Genomic DNA, 27376 nt, shown 5'->3' on the forward strand with positions numbered 1-27376 from the left:
TTTAGCTTGTTCTGTAGTCATCATCCTCATCTGGTTTGCCTGCTGGTAGGAAGATTATAACTGAATGCTGTTATATTTCTCTTGGATTCCATTGAGAGTTTCTCTGTGCACTTGCTTGTGTTTCTGTTTTCTCTCTGCTAAATTATGTAGAGAATAGTATGGAATACTGTTTGTCATAATGGGAACATGTCAGTGGTTTTACAGAGGGAGGCTTTGCCTCTGGGCTTGTCCTTTTGAGTTGGCCTCAGTGGTGGCACCTGAGAAGAGTCCCAGAAATGGACATCTTGATGACATGTGAATATGACATTTTTAAAGCCCACTTTCCAGGTTCTTCTAGGTTCTCTTACTATTGTTTGGTACATCACTGAAACCAACAACAGCAAACTCTTGCTGGGACTGTGTTGGATTATGAAGTTCCAAAATGGATCTTTTCATATTGGCACTCAGCATTTTGAACGCACTGTTCATAGATTGACAGCTTCCGTGCCTTAGCTTCCCAAAGGGTAATGATTACAGGCGCATACCAGCATGCTTGGCTTCTTCACCATGAGTTTATATTGAAAGCTACCCACATGTATTTATTTTTTAAATTACCTTTATGTGTGTGTGTGTGTGTGTGTGTGTGTGTTGCCTTCTTATATGTTTTTGCATCATGTGCATGTTGTATCCATGGAAGCCAAAACACCGCATAAGATATCCTGGGACTGGAGTTACAGATACTTGTGAGCTGCCATGAGGGTGCTTGAAATCAAACCAGGGTCCTCTAGAAGAGCAGCCAAGTGTCCTTAACTGTTGAGCCATTTCTCCAGCCCCCAATACTACCATTTATGATATACGCCCCCTTGGTCCAGGACATTTGCTATGCTGTGTGCAGACATTATTTCATTGAATCCTCATGCCAGCTGTCTAAGATAGGATTGTTTGCTTGCTTGTTTGTTCCTTGTTTTTTGGATCAGAAAATGGAAGACAAACAGGTCAGAGAGCTAGGATTCAAGCCTAGCCTTCAACATAGGTTATGGGTCTGTTGCTTTTCCTCATTCACTAATTCCCTCTGCTTGGTCTTAGGTCCATGACTTGCCTGTTGGGAGCCAGAAAAGCTAGACCATGACCTGCAGTGAAGTACTGTGCTCATCAGGACTTTAGTTTGCTCCTATGGTCATCCCCATGGAATCTATTTGTGCAATATCTATTTGTCATCTTCTCAGGTATCTATATTCCCATCTTCCCTGAACTTACCCTTCTGTTCACTTCAAAATGTTCTCTAGAACCAAGACAAGTAGCTTATTCCCTCAAAAGGGGATGGCACCTTTATTATAACCCAAAGATGGTGACCTTTATCGAGGTCAGGACTTAGATCACCAAGATGAAAAATTTGTGGCAATGTCTTAGATGACCTGTCCTCAGCATTCTCCCATGGTCCCTAAACCAAGCAGGAAGTATGGAGTTGCTTCTTTATGGTAGTTCTTAAAGCTCTGTCCACTCTCCATCAAAGCCTGTGTAGGAAATCTGTAGAGACTCGCAATTTGGATGAGGAAATTCTTTATTTGGTGAGGATAGCTTGGCATGAACCTATAAGTAGGTTATCTGATGGTCTAGAGCCTACCTATGGCGATTTCTAAGCAGGAAGATCAGCATGGCAACAATTAGGCCAATCACCAATAAATCCCAGTATGGTCCAACGGTGCTGTCCAGTTTCAGCCATTTCCATTTCATGGTAAACTGCTGGCAAGAGGCATTCAGTCAAAAAAGAAAATAATTCTAGCACCTTATGGTCGTCAGAACCATTTCTCCTCACAAACCCACTACCCTCCTACCTGAAAGCCATGCCCTCTGCTCCCTTCCATCTTGGAAGAGGGGATTCATTTCAGGGTAGAGCCCACACATTGGCTTAATTATCAACTCAAGTATAAATAACCTCAAGTACAAAATTAAGCTGGAAATGGTGGCACTTGCCTGTAGTCTCTGTGCCTGGAAGGCTAAGGCAGAAGGGTCTCAAATTTGAGGTCATCCTGGGTTACACAGTGACTTTCTGGTTAGACTTGGCTGTGTCATAAGGACCTGTCTCCAAAAGAATTAATTTCTGCTTTTAAGAAATACAGTTCTTTGTGGTGTCACTTGCCACCTGCCATCTGCTTACCAGGCTCAGATTTTGATGGCAAGAGCTATGTTTTGAACAAGTATATATAGCTCATTTCTGCTTAAGGCTTTGAGCATTGAATGTGTTGGAAAGAGTATCTGCTGAATTAATTTACTGGTTGTACTACACAATGTCAACACATACTCAGCAAGTACGAATTGCTGTGTGGTAAGTACAAGATTCTGCATTCTACTTATCAAAGAAAAGTCAATTCCCTTGGTAATCCTCATCACTTTGTCCCAGGTTTCTTGGAGTTTTCAGAGTTTTTGAGAATCTTATTCAAGACAAACTTACATTAAAAAACAGGATATCGTGGAGCAAATGCATGGTTTCCAGTTTCATAAGGGCAAAGAATACAGGTATGTGAGCATCTGGGCTTGTCTGAGCAGCCATGTCGTACAATCTTCTGGCCAAGTGAATGTCCTAGAAAGAAAATGGACCATCTTCATCAGGTATAGGTTCTCACAAATCAGAAACTGTTGTTAGAAATACCACAAGTTATGTTTGGTGACCTGAGGATGTGTCATGCCATATATAGCAAGGGGAATTTTGAAAATAGAAAGTTATAGACCTTAAAATAGATTCTTTTGACTATCCATGTTGACTCCATATAATAATCATAGAGGCCTTAAACCCAAGCATATTGTGACTAAAAGCAAAAAAAAAAAAAAAAAAGTCAGGTGTAGCAGGAGAAGGAGATTAAAAGTATGGGAGGAACTCAACTTGTTACACAGGGAGGTGGAGGTGTGGGGGTGTGGGGTGGTTGGGGTGTGGGGGTGTGGGGTGGTTGGGGTGTAAGGGGTGGTTGGTATGTAGAGGTGTTGGGGGGTGGGGTGGGGATCACATGGAAAGAATCAGAAGCAACTCAAAGAGCCTGCAAAGAAACAGGAAGCTTGGTCTTAACAACTACAGGGAGCCACAGCACCTAGAGGAGGCTACACTCCCAGGTGCTCTAGCATGCTCAGTATCTTAGGATCAGGGGTAAGCAGGATACAACATCTGTTCCAACACCACCGGAAGTGACTGTGACCAGCAGGATCCATGTACATAGGAACCCCACCCGACCAGTAGCTTGGGTTCTTTCCAGGCTGCACCGGTTTAACCTTGGGCAAGAACTTTGCAGCCAGTACCAGAGTGCCCAAAGTAGGCTCAAATCCCAGGTGCTCTAACACAGATAGGATCCCAGGATCCCAGGAGCTTGGTCACACCAGGATCTCAGGGTCTCAGAGGCAGTTTGACTGCCAGGAACTCTGACACACCCGAATCTAAGGATCACAGGATCACAGAGACAGCTTGACTATGAGGAGTTCTGACATAACCAGGATTTCAGGAAGGATAGGCTCCAGTCAGATAGCAAGGGCAGGTAGCACTAGAGATATTCAGATGGTGGGAGGCAAGCATAAGAACATAAGCAACAGAAACCAGGGTTACTTGGCATCATCAGAACCAAATTCTCCTACCATAATGAATCCTGGATGCACCATCACACCAGAAAAAGCAAGACTGGATCTAAAATCAGTTCTCATGATGATGATAGAGGACTTTAAGAAGGACATAAATAACTTCCTTAAAGAAATATAGGAGAACACAGGTGTACTGGCTATTTTTGTGTCAACTTGACACAGCTGGAGTTATCACAGAGAAAGGAGCTTCAGTTGAGGAAATGCCTCCATGAGATCCAACTGTAAGGCATTTTCTCAATTAGTGATCAAGGGGGAAAGGCCCCTTGTGGGTGGGACCATCCCTGGGCTGGTAGTCTTGGGTTCTATAAGAGAGTAGGCTGAGCAAGCCAAAGGAGGGCAAGCCAGTAAAGAACATCCCTCCGTGGCCTCTGCATCAGCTCCTGCTTTCTGACCTGCTTGAGTTCCAGTCCTGACATCCTTTGGTGATGAACAGCAGTGTGGAAGTGTAAGCCAAATAAACCCTTTCCTCCCCAACTTGATTCTTGGTCATGATGTTTGTGCAGGAATAGAAACCCTGACTAAGACAACAGGTAAACAGGTAGAATCCCTTAAAAAGGAAACACAAAAATCTCTTAAAGAATTACAGGAAAACAAAAACAAACAGGCAAAGGAAATGAACAAAACCATCCAAGATCTAAAAATGGAAATAGAAACAATAAAGAAATCACAAAGGAAGACAATCCTAGAGTTAGAAAACCTAGGAAAGAGATCAGAAGTCATAGATGCAAGCTTCACCAAGAGAATACAAAAGATAGAAGAGAGAATCTTGGGAGCAGAAGATACCATAGAAAATATTGACACAACAGTCAGAGAAAATGCAAAATGCAAAAAACTCCAAACCCAAAATATCCAGGAAATCCAGGACACAATGAGAAGACCAAACCTAAGGATAATAAGTAGAAAAGAGAATAAAGATTCCCAACTTAAAGTGCCAGTAAGTATCTTTAACAAAATTATAGAAGAAAACTTCCCTAACCTAAAGAAAGAGATACCCATGAACATACAAGAAGCCTACAGAACTCAAAATAGACTAGACTAGAAAAGAATTTCCTCCCATCACATAATAATCAAAACACCAAATGCACTAAACAAAGAAAGTATTAAAAGCAGTAAGGGATAAAGGTCAAGTAACATATAAGGGCAGACCTATCAGAATTACACTAGACTTCTTACCAGAGACTATGAAAGCTAGAAGATCCTGGGCAGATGTCATACAGACCCTAAGAGAACATAAATGCCAGCCCAAACTACTATATCCAGAAAAACTCTCAATCACCATAGATGGAGTAGCCAAGATATTCCATGACAAAACTAAATTTACACAATATTTTTCCACAAATACAGCCCTACAAGGGAGAATAGATGGAAAACACTAACACAAGGAGGGAAACTAGACCCTAGAAAAAGCAAGAAAGTAATCTTTCAACAAACCTCAAAGAAGATAGCCACATAAACATAATTCCACCTCTAACAACAACAACAAAAACAGGAAGTAACAATCACTTTTCTTTAGTATCTTTTAACATCAATGGACTCAATTCTCTAATAAAAAGACATAGACTAATAGGCTGGATATATAAACAGGACCCAACATTTTGCTGCATACAGGAAACACACCTCAGTGACAAAGGTAGACACTACCTTAGAGTAAAAGGCTGGAAAACAATTTTCCAAGCAAGTGGTCCCAAGAAACAAGCCGGAGTAGCCATTCTAATATCGAATAAAATGGACTAAAAGTTATCAAAAAGCATAAGGAAAGAGACTTCATACTGGTCAAAGAAAAAATCTACCAAGATGAACTCTCAATTCTGAACATCTATGCTCCAAATGCAAGGGCACCCACATTCATAAAAGAAACTTTACTAAAGCTCAAAGCACATCACTCTCAGCAATGGACAAATCATGGAAACAGAAACTAATCGAGGCACAGTGAAACTAACAGAAGTTATGAACCAAATGGCTCTAACAGATATTTATAGAATATTTCATCCCAAAGCAACAGAATATACTTTCTTCTCAGCACTTCATGGTATCTTCTCCAAAACTGACCATATAATTTGTCACAAAACAGGCCTCAACAGATATAAGAATATTGAAATAATTCAATGCACCCTATCAGATCACCACAGATTAAGGCTGATCTTAAATTCCAACAAAATCAACAAAAGACACATATACACATGGAAGCTGAAAAACACTCTACTCAATGATAATTTGGTCAAGGAAGAAATAAAGAAATTAAAAGACTTTTTAGAATTTAATGAAATTGAAGACACGCCCTATCAAAACCTATGGGACACAATGAAAGCAGTGGTGAGAGGTAAACTCATAGCTCTAAGTGCCTCCAAAAAGAAACTGGAGAGAGCTTACACTAGCAGCTTGACAGCACACATGAAAGCTCTAGAACAAAAGAAGCAAATATACCCAAGAGGAGTAGACATCAAGAAATAATCAAACTTAGGGCTGAAATCAACCAAATACAAAACAAAAAGAACTGAACAAAGAATCAACAAAACCAGGAGCTGGTTCTCTGAGAAAATCAAGATAGATAAAAAACAGGCTAACCAGAGGGCACAGAGACAATATCCAAATTAATAAACTCAGAAATCAAAAGGGAGGCATAACAACAGAAACTGTGGAAATACATCATCAGATCCTACAACAAAAGCTTATACTCAACTAAATTAGAAAGTCTGGATGAAATGGACAGTTTTCTAGACACAAACAAGGTGCTAAAGTTAAAACAGTGTCAGATAAGCCATCTAAATGGTCCCATAACTCCTAAAGAAATAGAAACAGTCATTAATAGTCTCCCCCCCCCAAAAAAAAGTCCAGGACCAGATGGGTTTAGTGCAGAATTCTATCAGACCTTTAAAGAAGACCTAATACCAATGCTCTTCAAACTGTTCCACAAAATAGAAACAAAAGGTAATCTACCCAATTTGTTCTATGAAGCCACAATTACACTTATATCTAAACCACACAAAGATCCAACAACGAAAGAGAACTTCAAACCAATCTCCCTTATGAACATTGATGCAAAATTACTCAATAAAATTCTTGCCAACAGAATCCAAGAACATGTCAAGATGTACATTTACTATGATCAAGTATGTTACATCCCAGGGATGCAGGGATAGTTCAATATATGGAAAACCATCAATGTAATCCACTACATAAACAAACTGAAAGAAAAAGACCACATGATCATTTCATTAGATGCTGAAAAAGCATTTGACAAAATTCAGCATCCCTTTATGTTAAAACTCTTGGAAAGATCAGGAATTCAAGGTCCATACCTAAACATAGTAAAAGCAATATACAGGAAACCAGTAGCCAACATCAAACTAAAGGGAGAGAAACTTGAAGCAATCTCACTAAAATCAGGGACTAGACAAGGCTGCCCACTTTCTCCCTATCTATTCAATATAATACTCGATGTTCTAGGTAGAGCAATTAAACAGCAAAAGGAGGCCAAAGGGATACAAATTGGAAAGGAAGAAGTCAAAATATCACTATTTGCAGATGCTATGATCATATACTTAAGTGACCCTAGAAATTCCACTAGAGAATTCCTAAAGCTGATAAACAACTTCAGCAAAGTGACTGCATATAAAATGGTGCACACACCTTTAATCCCAGCACTTGGGAGGCAGAGGCAGGTGGATTTCTGAGTTCGAGGCCAGCCTGGTCTACAGAGTGAGTTCCAGGACAGCCAGGGCTACACAGAGAAACCACCCTGCCTCAAAAAACCAAATAAGTAAATAATAAATAAATAAATAATAAAATTAACTCAAACAAATCAGTACCCTTTCTCCACTCAAAGGATAAACAGGCTGAGGAAGAAATTAGGGAAACAACACCCTTCACAATAGTCACAAATAATATTACATACCTTGGTGTGACTCTAAGCAAGTGAAAGATCTATATGACAAGAACTTCAAGTCTCTGGAGAAATAAATCGAAGATCTCAGAAGATGGAAAGATCTCCCATGCTCATAGATTGGCAGGATTAATATAATAAAAATGGCCATCCTGCCAAAAGCAATCTACAGATGCAATGTGATCCCCATCAAAATTCCAAATCAATTCTTTATAGTGTTAGAAAGAGCAATTTGCAAATTCATTTGGAATAACAAAAAACCCAGGATTGCGAAAACTATTCTCAACAATAAAAGAACCTCTGAGGGAATCACCATCCCTGACCTCAAGCTGTACTACAGAGCAATAGTGGTAAAAACTGTATGGTGTTGGTACAGAGACAGGCAGAGAGATCAATGGAATAGAATTGAAGACTCAGAAATGAACCCACAAACATATGGTCAATTGATCTTTGACAAAAAAGCTAAAACCACCCAGTGGAAAAAAGACAGCATTTTTATCAAATGGTGCTAGTTCAACTGGTAGTATGTAGAAAAATGCAAATCGACCCATTCTTATCTCCTTGTACAAAGCTCAAGTTCAACTGGATCAAGGACTTCCACATAAAACCAGATACATTGAATCTTATAGAGGAGAAAGTGGGGAAGAGCCTCGAACACACGGGCACAGGGGAAAAATTCCTGAACAGAACACCAATGGCTTATGCTCTAAGACCAACAATAGACAAAGGGACTTCATAAAATTGCAAAGCTTCTGCAAGGCAAAGGACACTGTCAATAGGACAAAAAGACAACCAACAGATTGGGAAAAGATCTTTATCAATCCTACATCTGATTGGGGGCTTATATCCAATATATACAACGAACTCAAGAAGTTAAGAGTCCAGAAAATCAAATAACCCTATTTAAAAAATGGGTACAGAGCTAAACAAAGAATTTTCAACTGAGGAATATCAAATGGCTGAGAAGCACCTAAAGAAATGTTCAACATTCTTAGTCATCAGGGAAACGCAAATCAAAATAACGATGAGATTCCACCTCACACCAGACAGAATGGCTAAAATCCAAAACTCAGGTGACAGCAGATGCTGGTGAGGATGTGGAGAAAATGGAACACTCCTCCGTTGCTGGTGGGATTGCATGCTGGTACAACCATTCTGGAAGTTAGTTTGACTGTTCCTCAGAAAATTGGACATAGTACTACCTGAAGACCCAGCTATACCATTCCTGGGCATATACCCAGATTATGCTCAAACATGTCATAAGGCTCCAGTATGTGCATAGCAGCATTATTTTTAACAGCCAGGAGCTGCAAAGAACCCAGATGTCCCTCAACAGAGGGATAGATACAGAAAATGTGGTACATTTACACAATGGAGTACTCAGCTATCAAAAATGATGAATTCATGAAATTCTTAGGCAAATGTATAAAACTAGAAATTACCACCCTGAGTGAAGTAACCCAATCTCAAAAGGACACACATGGTGTACACTCACTGATAAGTGGATATTATCCCCAAAGCTCCAAATAACCAGGATACAATTCACAGAACACATAAAGCTCAAGAGGAAGGAAGATCAAAGTGTGGGTGCTTTGGTCCTTCTTAGAAGGAGAACAAAATACTTATAGGAGCAAATATGGAGATAAAGCATAGATAGAAACTAAAGGAAAGGCCACCCAGAGACTGTCCCACCAGGGGATTCATCCCATATACAGTCACCAAATCCAGACACTATTGTGGGTGCCAAGAAATGCATGCTGAAAGGAGCCTGATAGGGCTGTCTCCTAAGAGGTCCTGCCAGAGCCTTACAAATACAGAGACGCATGCTCATAGCCAACCATTGCACTGAGCTTGGGGTCCCCAATAGAGGTGTTAGAGAAAGAACTGAAGGAGTTGAAGGGGATTGTAACCCCACAGGAAGAACAACAATATCAACCAACCAGTCCTCCAGGGGTCCCTAGGGACTAAAGCATCAACAAAGGAGTACACATGGCTCTAGCTGCTTATGTTGCAGAGGATGGCCTTCTCAAAAGCTGCCTATCTCTAGGACAGTTGAGTCAATATGGCTTCCAGGTATGGGCTGATAGAGCCATTAGAAGCTTCATGCTATTACTAACCTATGAACACACAGAGAATAGGCTGGAATTAATAGCACAGATCAGGGTTCTGCTGGGAAGATTTGTCCCAAATAATCTCCTGAATTTTAATTACTTGCAACATGGAGCCCACATAAAAATGTAAGGAGAACCAACTCCACAAAGCTGTCCTCTGACTCCATGCACAACACACTAAACCCTAGAAATGACTCATCATTCTTTGACCTTATTTAGCAAAATGTTGGCACCAGTACAGCATTTTTTTTTCTTCTTCTTTTGATATATATTACTCTAAGGATGCCCAGAACTCAGCAAACTAGGGATTTTAGCCAATCCACTTAGATGTAACTTTCATGCAGTACATGGGAGTTTATATTTTACTTGAAATTCAGCAGTTTAGGTTAAGTGCATCATCTGTCTCTGACACTTTTTAAGTTCATGTTCCAACTAAAATATCTGCTGTGACACAGTACTGATTAGTATGTGTGTATGTTCAAAATAGCTTCCTACAGTAGGTCAAAGAGGGAAGCCTGGCACTTGAGTTCTCCAGGCCCTAATATTTTATATCACCCAAAATTTCTTATAAGGGAATAGACCATGTGAACTAAAAACTGGATGTATGAGTAATTTATTTTCATTTTCTAATTATGAATATATCACTTGGAAATTAGGGAAAACTCTGATATTATAGAACTGGGTAGGAAAACCGTTCACCATAACCCTACTGTGTTGAGGTAACTGCTGATACTGGTTCATATACAATCTTCCAGAATATGATATGCTCTTTCCAGGGGGTATTATAACTCTTTGGAGATGATTGTTTTATTTCGTTCATGACCCCAGAGCCAAGCCCACCACTTCATAATATGAGCAATCATCTGGGCAGTACACAAATGTGTGAATGAAAGATAGACTGCAGTAACGTGTCATTCTAGAAGTAGACGGCGTTTCAACCTGGGAACATATCGAGGGATTTTGAAAAGAAGGAATATATAGCCTAGAATGTATTTAGAAGAAAAGTGACATATGAGGCTATTGTTCTCAAAAACAATTAAGTGAAAGAAGGCATTGAACTTAAAGTAAGAAGTCTAGGATTTATAATGCTAGTAAGATATTTTCAATTTGTGTTTTTGTCTATCAGCATTGCTTTTGGGGGATTGGGAGAGTAAGAGAGGTAACGGTTAGAAGGAGTTATACTTTATCAACAAGAAGATAGCAGCGTTTGATGAATTAAGTATTCCTAAGGTATTGATAACAATTGTAACAAATCAACTCCCCAAATCCAGGGACACAATACCGAAAAGTTTGTTTTTAACTTTAGTCAACATTTTAGTGTGGATGTTCCTGGGTGATAGAGGATTTTCTTTGCTGGTACTTAAGGAACTTGGCTCTTTTCATTTAGTGGTTCTGCATTTTTTTCTAGAGCCTCTGCTGCTTTCTGCTGTGTTCCAACAACAAAGTGCAAAGCAATTTAGGGAGAAGCCCCATTCCTTAGCACAAGTGCCTCACTGCTTTCGCTCAAACTCTGAGGACAGGACACATGGATGCAAAGGATGCTGGGAAATGTAGTCTAAGTAGGCAGGCATTCCTCCGCAAATGGTCTAAGGACTAGCGATTGTAGGTCTCTAACAGGCAGAAGTATTTAGCAGAAGTGTTATGAGAGAACATAAGAATTGAAGGCGCCAAGTAACCTTCGCAACAGGCCATGGTGATCAAAAATTCAGACCTGATCCAGAGTAGAGACCGTTGGAATGGCTTTGCTCATGGTTAAGCTCCTGAAGTAATTTTAAAAATATGAACTGACAAAAAGTCTCATAGTAACTTGTTGCTTAATTTTTTAAGTTCACATCCCCGGTTAATTTCATTCCAGGCATGTTTATCAGCACCATGCACCCAGCAAAACTGCCACCATCTTCATCAGGTAGCTGAGTCTGCTTGCAGGTGACCCTTAGAACTGGGCTGGTAGACTGTGGAGGAGTAGGGGCAGGTCATGGGCCTTCAGTTCGCCATCCGCTGCTTCTCCCAGCCATTTGTTTGCAGTTCTGTACTATTTGCATGTGGCCTCAGGGAGGCACTAGAGTTTATGAGCTTGGGAGGACCAGGTGAAGGGCGTCCATCTTTTATCTTTGAAGAAGTCAACAACTATGCTGGATGAAAATTTGCCAACGTGGCTGCGTTGGGGTCACCCACTGTTCTGTCGGTGACTCCTGATCTGGGTTCTGTAAGTAAAGCCCTCCAAAACTCATTAATTCCCCAGGGTGAACTTTGGAGGAATCGTTCTTTGGTTTGTCATTCTAGGGAGTTTAAGAGGATGTGGGGGACTACATTCGAAGCTCCTGCAGAGAAGGGATTTAGACAACAAGGTGGCCTGAGGTAAGGCTTGCAACTTATCCTGCTAGCTTCACTGAGAAGCACCTCAGCTCAGTGGCTCACATTTTACACCGATTCCACAAGAATTGGTTTATACCTCACTTTCATCCCTTAAATGCGAAGGGTTTACAAAACATGATCCCACCAGCCTTGTTTCATTCTCGGAAACTCTCTGGAAATGATATTACACTCATTTCTCTCACTGGTTTGCTCGAGGCTTGGTAGTGAGGATTGAGAAGAACGGAACTGAAGAAATGCTACAGTAGCTGAAGGGCCACCTTCCTCCTTCTCCTTCCCCGCTCCTCCCCCCCTCCTCCTTCTCCCCTTCCCCCTCCCCCTCCCCCCTCCTTCTCGTCCTTCCCCCTTCCCCCTTTGGAATAAGTTTGGGGCTTGAACTCATCGGGATGCTTATTTTGAAATTTAGAGTCACTTTACTAATTTGGCTATGGGATAATGAGACTTTGCCCTGAATACTTGATTAACCCAGAGATCTCTCATCGGATAAATCTAACATCCTGGTATCTAGGTCTGAATACAGCCCCCCCCCCCCCCCCCCCCCCCCCCCGGTTTCCTATATTTGTTTCTCTCTTTGTCTGGTTTTATTTGTCTCCAACCGCACCTCTGGTTTTTAATGTAGATACTTTCTGTCAAATCAAAACACAAACAAAAGACCAGGAGACTTCATGTGAGGAAAACTGATCAGACAGATGGATCTGTGAGTTAAGAGGAATCTGGCAGGAAGAAAGGAAAAGTGGGCAGAGAGAAGAACGGGCAACCAACAGCTGCTATCTGATTTGTGAAGGAAGTGCCCAGCAAAGAGGTACACTGGCGACTCTGGAGGGGAACCAAAGGATCTAGTGTGGTCCAACAGCTGGGCCCTAGGCATCGTGTCCTCTCCTGCAGTCTCCACCACATATCTTGAGAGGACGTTCCTTCTGCCTCCAGGGACACAGGTGAAAATGGCCTCACTGTGGTAAGGATGTGGTTGTCAGGAGAGTGAATCCTGTTTTTGAATCACTGGGGATAGGAGAGAGAACTGAAGGAACGGATCGAGTGGGGTCATTTGTACATTTTCTGTACACAGTGTTTCTTGGGTTGTGGTGTTTCATATGAGGAATTGTGAATAAAAACTTTGATCTTGTTGAAACCTTAGCAATTGTTCAAATTTCCTTCTGACCTAAATGGCGGTCACTCCACACACTGTTTGACTACAAAGCCTTCTCACACAGGCTTGCTCATGTAATCCTCTAAGTTGGGGGTAGGCCGGCTCTCATTAGTTCCATTCACCGATGTGGGTGACAGTGGGTGGTGGAGGCTCTTAGCCATTCACTCCTGTCCATTTTACCATCAAAGGAAGCTAACATATTCTCATAGGGGCAGCATTTGGAGTTGATGTTTTCTTGTTCAGGGTGCTGAGGCTGATGAAAACTCCTCAGGTAAAGGCAGGCTACAGTGACACAAGACAATGGGGTCTGCTCCGCTAGGCAGTCCCTGCCTGAATAAGAAGCTTTGGCTGGAGAGTGCTGGGTCAGTGGGTCTCAGCGAACTCCCTACCAACCATTCTCAATTGCTAGTATTACTGGATTGAAGAAGAAAGCACAGAGAATCAATAGTCTCTACAGTATTTCACTCTAGAGACAGTTGGGAATATAAACACCGAAGAGAACCCTGCTTGATTACTAAGACGGTCCCATTAGTGTTTTGTTTTGTTTTCCCCTGAAATGCTTGGAATCAGACATGCCTTGCATGACATTCTGGATCCACCACAAGAGAGTTCTGCAGACTTGGCCAAATGACGTGATCTCTGCCAATGTGGATTCCTGATGTACACAACAAGCAAGGAGTGCTTACCTCATCAAAAGGCTGTATGAGTAGCAAGATTTTATACATATGCATACACACATTCTTATATATATGTGTGTATATACATATACATACACACACATATATATACATACATATATGTAATACATATATATACATACACATATACACATACACACACATATAATCACATCTAACTAAAACTGTTTATCTCGTTTTTAAATTTCTTGGCATGTGAATTTAACATACCTACTCTGCCTTTCAGACTCATAATCCGTCTTCTGCCTGATTCTTCCCACTGACTAAGGGGTTTTCCCCACCAGCACCTGCAGTGTTAGCATTGTTTCATTAATAAATATGCCACAAGCCAGATATGGTCTCTGAGGCCTCCCTCTCTAGAGTGCTCAGTATGGTGTCATGAAGATATTGGCTGTTCTGTGAGATGTTTCTGGGTCAACACATAGGCACCTTCATCTCCAGCCTGGATCTCATTTCAGTTTGCTGTTACAACTGACAGTTAAGGAGTTGGTGGAGATGCCAGTGCATAAGTCCTGGCTGTGAAGAAGCGGAGAAAGGACTCACTACAGAAATATGGGTTGGGAAAACAAGGAATGTATGAATTGGATTGGCTCCAGATCTCTTTTACTCATTATGTTTGTGGTATAAATGGAGATGAAGTTAATAGTATAGTTGTATGTGTGAACTCCAGGGAGAGGGACTCTTCCTTTTTCTACATTAATGACATTAATGAAATTCCTAACAGAACTTTTCCCTTCTCACACAGCTGTCATTATTAGCTTTGAACCAATGCAATTACCTTTGCAATCCCCAAGCCATGTTCATACATATATGCCAGGTTGAACATTGCTTGTGCACTGTGATGCTTGTCTGCTGCGATGCTGTAGTGTGTGGCTGCTGTTTCGTAGTCCTTCTTAGTCCCGTAGCCATAGTAATGGTAATCTCCAATTTTTACTCTAGCAAAAGCATTCCCTGAGAGAAATAGCAGAAAGAGAAAAATCACAAGGGATTCACGTAAAGTTCTCAGTAAGTCAATCTAATAAGCTGTAAAAATGCCAAACATATTTGTATGATTGCATGAATGCACATGAAATATTTAAAATCTCGATTTCAAGATTACATGTACTCTATGAAACATAAGATATACTGCTTAATGCTAGCAGTCTTCATTGCAAGATAATACTCATGCTTATAATGTTCTGAAAGAAATGACAAATGGCACATTTTACCTTTAAAATTCATAGTTTGGAGATATGACAACTCGTAGAAAACTGAACCCCATCTTTCCTGTCCCTAGACTCCCTTTCCAAAGCCCTGCTCTCATCTGTCAGTAGCCCTGTGAGGGCAAGGCAAGAACCACAAGGCTCTTAATTACTAAGATTGTTCTGGAGCCTAGCATGGTACTTGATAAATATTTATGGAATGATTAGACAAACATGCTGGGATATTTTTAGAAAATGCCTTTGCCAGAGGTAATTTAGGATATTACTCCCCAACAAACGTGAATATGTAGATTATATAGCAAGGAGAGGGGAACTGACATTACTTTTAAAGATATGTGACATCATTTTTGGAAGGCCACTTAGAAATGGCTTTTAAGTGTGTATGTGTGTGTATTTCTCTCTCTCTGCATCTCTCTCTGTCTCTCTGTCTCTCTCACTGTGTGTGTGCATGCGTGCATTTGTGCCTGCCTGTCTACCTGCTGGTCTGTCTGTCTGTCTGTCTGTCTGTCTTGGGTGATGGCTAGCCTTCTCTAGTGTGGGTTTAAAGGATGAAAACTTCAAGTTGGACATTTGTCTCAGCTGGGGCCAACCCTTCATAAAACCTGGGCTTTTTGGAAAATGGGAGCCATGTGTAGTAGGGTCTGAGGTATATCCTGAGATATAAGACTCCTTCTAAAATTCTCTGTCCATTTGGCCCAGTCCAGTGGCTTAATTTTTTTAAAGTGTTACTCCTAGTGTCTCCTATGAAAGCACAAATACTTTAAAGAGATGTGATACCATGAACCATCTTTGTTTCCCTCTGGGCAGAGCTAATGTTTCAAAATTCCTAAGATAATGAAAACATTAGGTTTCAGAGTTAGCTTCCTATGTAATCCATACAGAATGTCTAGATGAGTGGAAGCAAGGGCTGATAGGAATGGTACTCAAGCAAAGGTAACTACAGAGGCCAGGAGAGTCATGATGCCCCAAAGAGAAACCCACTCCATCTCCAATCTTGTTCAAAGCTGTCATCCTGAACCCAATACTTCCTCTTGGCCATAGTCACAAAGGGATAGGAAAGTTGTGTGTTCTTAAACTTTGCAGTTAAGAGGAGGAACCCCCAAGCCTCTGAGAAGAGAGAGCAGTGGGTGAGCCTGTCCTCAGAGTCATGGTATCCTAAATGCATGTGGCAAATCTGACAGGCTCCTGGATGGATTGGTTGACTAGAGAGATTTCTATTTCAATTCCATAGATGCACGGTGGTGTTTGAGCCCCGATGGCTCGGTACCCTCTTCACTTGAGGCAGCTGCTAAAAGAAGCATTCGTGACTAATTGGAAGTTTTCATCATTAGATTTCCTACCTCTTGTGAGCCACTCAGCAAGCAGCTATAGCTTTGAGAATGGGCACATCTGACCTTTGGTGACACATGATTATTTTCAGCAACCTAACGTGTGTGTGTGCTGTTTAATATTAATGTCTCCTCATTTTCAATTTTTCTTTGTTCCAATCTCCATGTCATTTCCTGGCTTGAAATAAACGTGTGTTTGTTGCAATTGAGCTGATTTGCCATGGCTGAGAGATTGCTTGGCGTTGTTTTCTCACACCAAATAAGGTCTTTATTGCATTTTCGAAAACATAGAATTTTTCACTAAAATTTCATTGATGGCTCGCTGCTGTATTACCAGCTCAGCTGGGGCTGCAAAGGCACCATTGAGGGTTTTTACTCCCTCTGCCTCGTATTAGCATCAGCTGAGAATCTTTTTTTTTTTTTTATCCTATTACTTCCTGTTAAAAGGGATGATTCAGCCTTAACAGGAGATGATTTCAAGAAACCTAATTGGAAATAAAATTGCTCTCTTACTGCAAGAGTCCCTTGCACATCCAAATGCCAGCCGCGACAGCTGTGTAACATCTCCCTGATTTTAATACTATAATTTTAGGGGGGGGGAAATTGGAAGGGACATGGTGATTCAAATGCCACCTGCCAATGTTGTTCCAGGCAGTGACAGTTTACATTCCTTACCACATGTGAGACCAGTGAGTGGGGATGCCTTGAGAATGCCAAGAAAGTATCTTCCCACTTATTTACGCTCGCTTTTTCCAAAATCCCAGCATATTGATGGTTAAAGGTTTGAGGTGTCTTGTCCTCATCAGTGGCTTATTTTAGATAAGAAGTCAAACGTCGTCGGTGCAAAATTAATTTTGCCTGTATTTTGCCTGTATACACAGGTCACATCTTAGATTAGCTCAGTAAACAAGCCAACAACTGAATGATGAAAGCGAGGCTTAGAAAACTGTTTTCTTGAGTTAGATTATCATGAGTCAAACAACAGTTCTGGTACCATGGAGACAGAAATTCTTAGGGCTTGCTAAACTAAGGAATTTTGAGAATAATGAAAAAAAAAACCCCAAATTCTCAGAATTGACCTCCAACAGCAGTATAATTTGAAGTGCCCGCTGCTTGACACCTTGACCCTCTGCCTCTGTTCCAAGACTGCAACTGAAGCAAATCAGATGAATTGACATGGGCAGGGTCCAGCTACATGCCTATTTTGATCTGTTTTATACCTTGAATGGCGGCTCGGTTCCATAGCAGAAGTGCCATTGGATACATCTTCTCTTTCCCCAGAATTTTAGCTTTTTCTAAAAGAAAAAGAAAACGGGGGGGGGGGGGCATCCATTAAAATAGGCTTAAATGAGGATGGGGTGTGCATATATGAATATGTAGGGTTGGGGAATTGCAAAGATCTTATCTTACTAGATTCCAAGATGAATGCTGAATTGCTTTGAGCTACTTCATATCCCATTTCGGCAAGCAATGCGTACTGAATAAGAGAAGAGTCTACGTCCCCATCCTTATAGGCAAAATAGGCTGTCAGGAATTTCTCAGCCCAGTGGCCTAGTTCACAGACACCTTTGTAAAGCTGAAGATGGGAAGAGAAATCACAGAGGTTAGTTAGCGTCATCCCACATCCTGCCCTGTGGACTTAGTCTTCAGCTTCTGATGGCCAGGCAGGCAAGAACTTTTTTTTTTTTTTTTTTCTAAAACTGCCTGGCTTTTGAAAGTTATTTAGGGTGAAGAATTAAAACATTTATAGGCACGCAGATTCTCAGGGATAGTTTTGTCTTTAGCAAATCGTTCCCAGGGTCCTTTTAATTTGTATAATAAACTTTCCTGGCTTGGAGGTCATTCGGTAGGATAAGACTATCAATTTGGAGGGCTTCCTTGTTGATCCTGTCATTTTAAAGGCACTGTGGCTTGGCATGGACAGGGCTACAGAGATGTGGAAAGGAGGAGGAAGGGGAGTCAGTGCTGGAGGGTACAGGTGACATAAGCGGGGAGGGAGGTGTGCAGAGCTCCATGGGGACAAATGTCAGCTTAGCTGAGTAGCCCTTATGTAACCAGAAGAGGTTAGCCATACATAATTCATTAGGAAGTTGGCAAAGGAGCACATCTAAAGATAGATTATTAGCTGGCAGCTTTTGAAACGAGTTTCAGAGGGACCAGATTGCATCGCAGAGGTATTTATACTGGTGCAGCGGACATATTTAATAAATCAATGAAGGGCATTAAGGTCCTAAAAGCATCCTTTTGAAAAGTAAATTACTGGCTCAGGCCAAAAGAACCAAGCCACTTTCTCAATTGTCATCCGAATCATCAAAAACCTAAGAACCCTGTTTTCTGGGAAGAAGTGGGCTATGTTTTTTCTATGCTAAATCCAGCCTTTCTTCCAGTCTCCCAAGTAGCAACTCCCATTCTCACCAGGAGTGCCAGATTGCCCCTGCCATTCCAGTGAAGGTTGAAACAGCTTCTTGACTGAATTCAGAGGCAAACTCAAGAGAGGAAAGAGTCATTTTTAGCCTTCTCTTCCCCAATTTAAAGTTACGCTGCTGTTTTTCTTCCTGTCAAATGGTGGTGTTCACTGCTAACTGCCATAAAAAGCTCCAAAACAAAGGCACCAACCTCCTCTGTGCCCAATGGAAGACCAAGGAAAGCCACCCCTGTTTACCTCCACAGCCGTTCTGCATGATCTCAGCACTCCAGTGCCAGTTGCGTACATCTCGGCGAGATAATAAATGGCAAGAGGCTGGCCACTCTGAGATGCCAAGTAAAAATATTTGAAGGCAAGCTTATAATCCTTCCATACTCCAGAGCCAGCTGAAAATGAAGATTCTTTTGAGCTACTCATTTTCTAAAAATAATGCTTTATGGATATAATGGTCATAGTGATATCCACTAGTCTGAACAGGATGGGAAGAGACCACCAAGGCATGAGACAAACTGCTTCAGATTCACTGTTGTGGGGGCAAGTGGCTGAGTTACTCTACGAATCTTTACCCATTCAGGAAATTAAGAAGAAATGGCTGTTTGGTTTCATGGACATGGGAGATGAGGTAATGCATGACCATGAGAGCTACTCTGAGATCTTACCATTATTGTTACACACAAGTGAACACACACACACACACACACACACACACACACACAGCTCTACCATCCACAAACACAGAGTAGGCAAATAGAGGGCCAGGAAGAACAGCTCTGTCTAAGCTCAGAATTGGAATAAGGAGAGGCATTTGATGCTGGACAGTCAGTAGGTCCCTAGCAGGAGAGATTCTTGGCTCAGTTCTCTTGCTATAGTTATATCTCTTTCCAAGTGATCCACATCTAGAGACTTCACTTGTGAAAAGGAAGGGGCTTTCCACAGATTGGATTTATATCTTCCAGCTCTAAATAAAGTCTCATGGCTTTTAACAGCAGTGCCACACAGGAATTAAGCAAGAACAGTAACTTAGCCTGGCATAGTGGCACACACCTGCAATCATAGCACTCTGGAGACTACAGAATGAGGGTGGTCAGTCCAAGGCCAGCTCGGACTACATAGTGAAACCCTATGTCTAAATAGATAAGTAAATAAGTAAATTTAAAAAAAAAATTAAAAAGAGCAAAAAGATTGCTTGAAATTGAATTCCAGCTTGACTATGTAGTTTTGGAATGTGTGGCCTTGATATGATTCAGTCTGCTCAGCTGTAAGCTGTGGGGTATCCATATGTTGAGGGAGTAAAATGGGCAAAGCCATTACTATTACTCTTCCCTACAGAAGAGTATGATTGAATAATAATAATAATAATAGTAATAATAAAATAGTATAATTGAAGAATTGGACAGATTCTAAACTGAGGACTTGGGTGTGAATTAGGAAATGTCAAACACAAACAGTACAAAACAGGTCCTCTTTTTGGACCACAGTGGAAAACATCAACAGACTTCTTGACTGGATGTGACTTACTTGATAGAGTTGGCTGTTGCCCTGGCTCTACCTCTGGTATGAAGGACTTGGTGAGGGCACGTCAGATCTCGGTGATTAGTCCTGACCACTCCCTCTTTTCAACCTCACACAGGAATTATTGCAAACATTCATCACTGTCTGAGGCCCCTCATCCTAACGACCTCGCTACTGCTCTAAGGCAGCAGTATTTTTGCTGATGAAATAGTTGAGGACAGCCCCACCTAGTCTTTCCTCGCTCACCTCCCTCCTCACCATAAGCTTATGCGCCTCATCTTTCACCCCCTCCAGTGCTGCAGGAAGGGAAATCCCACTTGTTTATTAAGACCACGAAGCCTCTGCCTCCCAGGGATCAATGGGATTCTAATGCCTCTAACCTTCCCCAGAACCCCCTCTTATCTGTTTTGAATGTCATCATGTCTCTTATTATTTTTATAACAATTCCTTCTTGGAGTTTGTTCCCTTTGGCTCTGTCTTCCTCACAGAGGCACACATTTGGAAATAACATTTTGACTCTTGACTTTCTCACTTTGCACTCACACCCTAACCCATTCCAATAAGTACAATATCACCATCAAGACTCTCCAAACAATGTTGACCAAACACTAAGGATATGGAGTCATTTCTCCTTCTTCCCCTCCTCATTCCCTCTCTTCCTTCCCTCCCCCCTTGCTCTTCCTCTTCCCTCTGCCCCTCCCCCAACTCTCCTCCTCCACTAATACTGTTATCACCAGACATTGTGCTGCATTATCAGAAAAATGCATACAGTCTTATTCATTTACGCTATCTGAAAAGTTCTATCTTTTCTGCCCTTTGGGATCTCTCTTAGCCCCTCCTCCCCTTCCAGACTCCCCCCGCCCCCTTTATGGCCACTCTTCTTTAGCTTATCCTGTCAAGATGCCCCAAAAAAGATCATCAGATTTGAGAATAGCCACATCTCTTTTTCCTCTCACATTCTTTTTCCTTTTCAAGTTCAACTACTTGTAATTTATACCTATATGTTTATGTTTCAAATCTTTCTCCTCAGCTTTGTCCTCTCTTTTTTTCTGGATGTGTATGCTGGCTAACCTCAAAGTACAGCTTCTCAAAAGTGGGCATCCTGATTCTATTCCCCTATTCTTTCGTTCAACCTATGTCCAAGTCTTTAGGGTTCTTTAAAGCTCTCTTTAAACTGATGCCCTAATGTTCTTTTAAGCTACTCAGACCAACCTTTTATGTTTGTTACAAAAGGAGATGACTTACTAGTGCATACATCATTCTAAATAAGGAAGCCGTGTTTGTGGTACCTACAGTAGTACATGAAGCCCAGCTGGAACTGTGCATTAGGCCATCCCTTCTCTGCAGCTTTCTGGAAGTATTTAAGTGCTTCACCATAATTCTGCAAGATAATTACACTGTATTACTCAAGGCTATGTACATAACTCCATGATAACAACCACTTTCTAGCTTAAGAGTACAGTCAGTGTCCTATAGGCTTGTTAAAATAGCACCAGAAATATGACATTTTCATTATTATGTTAGATTCTCTAAAAAATAATTATTCAATTATAAATTATATTTGTCTGTATTAATAGTTGGTTTTGTTAGATGGGGGGAAGTCACTCAAAAGACATATTAAGCTAAGAAGATAAATTTATCTACCAATAAAATTCTCAGGAGGCAACTGTTTCCAAAGCTAGCTTGACCCCGTGACCTCAGACACAACTTCAGTTCCTATTCTTGTCACAGGTTTGCTCCTCTCTCTTTGACAGAGATTTTACTGACTCAGTTAACTCTCTGTCAGATGTACTAGTTTGACTAGCTAAGCAATAACAACTAATTCCTATATATTAATGCATGGCTGTTAATTTTAACCCCACAAATGCTGGCAATAAGTTGAAGGGATGCTCAGCTTATTGAACATACCACAGGAACACCTTTTCCATGGAAGTAAAGGAGACCAAGTCCATGAAGCCCAATTGCGTTGCCCTAGAAGAATTTGGAAAATTGGTGATAAGGAAAATTACTACAAAGCCTTCAAATATTTCAAATGTACCCAGAAAGAAATGGCCAAGGCCATCATTCAGGCAGATGGCAAAGTCTTCTGGCCTATTTAGTACCCGTCCACACTTTTATAACCCCCTCTGACAGAAAAGAAAAGAAAAGAAAAGAAAAGAAAAGAAAAGAAAAGAAAAGAAAAGAAAAAAGAAAAGGGAATGGGAGTCAGATGGTTAATTCAGTTTCTCATTCAGCACTTAGTGCTTGCTTTGTGAGTGATTCCCTAAGAGGCAATGGGAGGAGGAAGAGGTAACCTATGCCTTTTAGTGTACAGACTTCCTGGAATCTGACCCACATCAAAGAACTGGGTCACCTTTCTTTCCCCTCCTTCCTTCCTTCCTTCCCTCCCTCCCTCCCTCCCTCCCTCCCTCCCTCCCTCTCTCCTTCCCTCCCTACCCCTCCCTCCCTCCCTCTAACCCTCTCTGTCTCCCTCCCTTCATTTTTAACTTGTTTTTGTTTGTTTGTTTTAGAAGTCTAACCAAGTACCCCTGCTGTACTCAAACCTACAAGCATCCTGTTTCAGTCTCCCAACTGCTAGGGTGATAAGCCAGCAGCACTATGCCCAATTAGGTGGGTCTAATTTCTTAGTCATGCTAAATATAGTAAATAAGCTGAGACTGTGGTGGACAGATAAAAGAGGACAAGTATTATGCTGTTGATATTGAACCAAGACTCAAAGGATGTATGTGTTTTCTAAAATGGGAAGTTCTAGTCAGACAATTGTTACCTAATGTGGCCAAAGGGAGTTGACATCAATGTCCAAATAACAATTTGGGACAATGGATTTCAGTGCCACCACTGCTAAGAGTAATAATTCATTATTATTTGTATATATTATGTTTGTTAAGTTATATAGTATATATTTGTTTAAATTCAACAGCTCATAACATTACCAATATCTACCTGATTCTAAACTAGCATTTCTTTACTNTAAAATGGGGCGCTTTCAGTAAGGGGAGACAATGCTCAACTAGCACATGATCTGGTATATCAGTAGTTAGTGTCTTAGTCCAGGATGAAGAATGAGCCTTAAAATGACTTCTTCACAGGCCAGATGGATCACTGGGTAAAACTGTTTGGTGTTGCAAGTAGAACCACTTGAGTTCCAGCCCTGGAACATATGGAATCCACAGATTCTTGAAAATTGTTCTCTGATCTTTATGTGCACGCACGTGTGCATGTGCACACAATACACACGTGTACACACACACACACACACACACCTCTGGTGACTTTCTGACCAGAGCTCCTCATGTCTTTTGCCCTCTGGTGTCTGTGTAAGGAGCCAGGCCTTGGCGACTTGGCTTTTGTTTAGCAGATCTGTCAGTCAATCTGTTTTATCGACTTACGGAGTTTCCTCAGGAAGCTAAATTCTGATAGAAGGTTCTCCAGTGTCTCCTAACAGCCTAAATTTAGTTCTTGTGGATGCTGCCAGATCATGCCCCCGTGACCAGGGAAGAGCACAGGAGTAGAGAAGGCATATTTCAAACACCAGCTCAAGAATCCCAGCTTTGAGCCTGTGCATTTCAAAGGACTTATAAAGAATCCTTGGGATATTCCATCAATATTAAACAAGTGACACAAATGGCCTTGCTGTTTGTTTTGTACTGGGCATTAATCCTGAGGCTGTGAACAACACAAACATTCTATAACCAAGGTACGCCTGGGTCTTTTCTTCTCTGTTCTTTTACATCTACCTGTGATTTCTAGCAATCAATAGCTACTCCAGTCTGGAAATAAGACCTACTGCAATGGGTGTGGAAAAATCTAGTATGTCTACTGTCTAGGAGGCATCATTTAAATGTTGAAAAAATGAAAGGAGAGGGAAGGAGAGGACGGAAGAAGGGAGAGGATTATAACAGCCAGCCTTTCCTTCTTTCACAGGATAACTCAATGGTATTAAGCCTGGAGCACATATTTAGAATCTTAAGACAGGGTTTGCCCACTCTGGCATCTCCATGCTCTGTGCTGGTGATGTAAGGAGTTGCTGGATGCATCCTTTTACTATGAAAGCCATTATTATCACCATTAGAATGGCTGTGGCTTCTAGCAAGAGACCCTCATAATCTGGCTTACTGATGCCACCAGACTCTCTGTTTGAGATTCCAGCTCCTCCGTTTACACCCTCCTCCCCAGTGTATGGAATTCGGCCTCAGTAGCACACTGTCTTGTGGTTTGTGAGCTCACTGGAGTGTGTAGAGTATGAAGCTATGATGAAGCCACTGTCTATGCTGCACTGAGTCTTTCCAGTGGTGTGGCTGCTTTGGGGTCACCCATGTTCATCTAAGACAGTGTTTCTCCACTTGTGGGTCATGAACAACCCCTTCACAGGGGTCACCCAAGACCATCCTGTCTATCAGATATTTATATTATGATTTATAATGGTAGCAAAATTACAGTTATGAAGTAGCAATGAAAATAATTTTATGGTTGAGAGTTACCACAGCGTTAGGAACTACCTTAAAGGATTGCATTGTTAGGACGACTGAGAACCATGGTCAAACTCACCGGTCTGACAAGCTGGATTTGGGTAACATCATACTTTGATCTATCATTGAGTTCTATCTGGGGCAAGTCAATGACACCAGTGATAGAGTAGAGGAGAATGAGGCCAACCAGAGGTGTCTACCTTGTCTAGGAACAGTAGCTGCAGATTAGCTTCTCTGCCCCAGTTGATACCACATTGAACAGTAATTCTGCACAGTCAGCTCTTGCCATTTTCAAAAAAAACAAAGCCAAAGTTATTTTTTCCTATCTCAGATGGGTCACATGCTAACATGGTGGCAAGGTTTGAGAGTGGCACATCTCTCACGTGGTACCGCAAAGCGAACCATGCGAAGGATCTGACTGTTCATAGTTTGATGAGACATTTACTGTTTTAAAAAAGCACTTTCTGTGAAGAACAAAACATACGTGTAGCTAACTTCCCAATATCCAACTTCCGTGTGAGGGCTCCATGGTCTTGCCTAGTTAAGTGACATCACCATAGCGAGTACATGGTCATTTACCCAATGCTTAATGAACTTTAGCAGTATAGGACCTGGTGCTCCTGAAGGCAAGGGGACAGGGATTTCAGACAGCAGAAAAGAAGCCACAGGATAAAAAGGTCTAGAATCCCAGAGTTGAGGGTAAGATGCTAATTCAACAAAAGGGAAGGATTTTGTGAACAAAGGAATGTGGGGAAACATTGTGGTGGGAAAAAAGATTGAGCCCTGCTTAGAAGGAGAAGGACTTAGAATGAGGTTTAAAGGGAGAAAGGAAGGAAGGAAGGAAGGAAGGAAGGAAGGAAGGAAGGAAGGAAGNGGAAGGAAGGAAGGAAGGAAGGAAGGAAGGAAGGAAGAAAGGAAGGAAGGAAGGGTGATAATTGAATGGAGATACAGTTGGGCCTGATGTGCTCTATGTTAGCTAACAAGACAAAAGAGTTTGTAAACTATTTTTTATGTCCTGGTTCCAATAAAATCTTAAAGCAAACTTCACACACACACACACACACATTAATTTTGGAGACAGGTTGCCCAGATCAGCCTTGAACTTGATATGTAACTCCTGACCCACTGCCTCCACCTATGGAGTACTAGAATCCATCTGCTTTGTGCAGTGCTAAAGAGTAAACCCACGGTTTGTGCATGCCAGGCAAGCAGGCAAGCAGTCTACTGACTTAGCCATAGCTCAACCCTAAGAACAGTATTTTATTTTTAAGTTGCAAAACAGAGATGCATATGGGAAATCTAACAAGTTGTTGAGGCAATGGGCATGGAGTATGTGGCTGTGCCCACCCAACACCATTGAGAATTATTTAAAATACAGTTTTAGACTTCCTTTATAAAGAAGAAAAGCTAAGGTTAATATAACTAGCCTAGGTCACTGCTACTCACAATCTTCAAGTACCTGGGTAGTAGAGTTAATTTACACACCCAGCTGTTTGGCATTATTTTTTGGGGATAACAAATCTGTATTATTTACCAGATTACAAGAGATTGTCCTCTGTTCTTCCTTTTCATCCCACCCCCACCCTTGTCTGTCTAATCTAATGGTATTCTAGATAACTGTTTCTCTGAGCAACAATTTCATACAAATTACAAGCAAGAGGTGCTGAAGACTAGCCTGTCAGTAATTTAAGCACAAGAGCATTAGCCACAGGCTGCTTTTCCTTTCTAAATAGGCTCCTAAGGTAACGCACGGCGTGTGAAAATGAAGAACAGTTGAAATAATTCTTGATCCAAATGTATCTTGGTTGCTAGTTTACAGAATAAAATCACATGACAGAAGAACAATGCTTCCTACTCTGGTTGCCTGAGAGTTAATCTGGGCATTTTCCAAGACTAGGCTAATAGGTGTTAGATGATGTCTTAGCTTGGGGTTCTATTGTTGCAACAGAATACCATGACCAGAAAGCAAGTTGGAGAGAAAAGGGTTTATTTGGCTTCCATTTGCACGTCGATGTTCATCACTGAATGAAGACAGTACTGGAACGTAAACAGAGTGGGAATCTGAAGGCGGGAGCTGATGCAGAGGCCATGGAGGGAGAAATGCTTACTGGTTTGTTTAACTTGCTTTCTTCTAGAACCCAGGTCCACCAGCCCAAGGATGGCACCACCCACAGTGGGCTGGGCCTTCCCCCATTGATTATTAATTGAGGAGGAGCTTTAGAGCTGGGTCCCATGGAGGCATTTCCTTAACTGAGGCTTCTTTCTGATGACTCTAGCTTGTGTCAAGTTGACACAAAATAAGCCAGTACAGATGAGGTCATTTCTTGTGTAGAAAAGATAGTATACTAAGTTTGACCTGATAAATACCAGCTTCACTGAGTCTATAGCAAAGATATTTTTTTATTGGGTTTTGCTTAGTTTGTTTGTTTGTTTGTTTTCTTTGAGACTGGGTCTCGTCATGTAGCCCTGTATAGCACAAGCTCATAGTGATCTGCCTGCCTCTGTTTCCTCAGTGCTAGGATTAAAGCTGTGTTCTACCATGCCCAACATTTCAGCATCAGAAGACAGAGCATGCATGTCCCCAGTTCCTAGGTGTGGGATGGGGGAAGCGGGCTTTAGGACCTCTGA

At 41.4% G+C, this 27376-nt stretch overlaps 1 protein-coding gene across 3 annotated transcripts in view; it reads right to left on the reverse strand.

Annotated features, from left to right (window-relative positions):
* Nucleotides 1–1525: 1525 nt before the first annotated feature.
* Sel1l2 (SEL1L2 adaptor subunit of ERAD E3 ligase) overlaps nucleotides 1526–27376 on the reverse strand; it is a 154923-nt gene continuing 129072 nt past the window's right edge. For 2 of the 3 annotated variants that reach the window (XM_021150056.1, XM_021150042.1), the window contains exons 13-20: nucleotides 22188–22250; nucleotides 21573–21660; nucleotides 19005–19153; nucleotides 17753–17918; nucleotides 17563–17637; nucleotides 14591–14763; nucleotides 2432–2560; nucleotides 1536–1722 (exon numbers count right to left, since the gene is read on the reverse strand). In XM_021150056.1, the coding sequence (XP_021005715.1) occupies nucleotides 1600–1722; nucleotides 2432–2560; nucleotides 14591–14763; nucleotides 17563–17637; nucleotides 17753–17918; nucleotides 19005–19153; nucleotides 21573–21660; nucleotides 22188–22250 (966 nt within the window). In that variant the 3' untranslated portion in view covers nucleotides 1536–1599. Of the gene's footprint in view, nucleotides 1723–2431; nucleotides 2561–14590; nucleotides 14764–17562; nucleotides 17638–17752; nucleotides 17919–19004; nucleotides 19154–21572; nucleotides 21661–22187; nucleotides 22251–27376 lie in introns of all 3 variants that reach the window. The other variant, XM_021150051.1, reaches the window with a different exon arrangement.

This window comes from Mus caroli, chromosome 2 (assembly GCF_900094665.2).
Source record: "Mus caroli chromosome 2, CAROLI_EIJ_v1.1, whole genome shotgun sequence".
Taxonomy (NCBI): domain Eukaryota; kingdom Metazoa; phylum Chordata; class Mammalia; order Rodentia; family Muridae; genus Mus; species Mus caroli.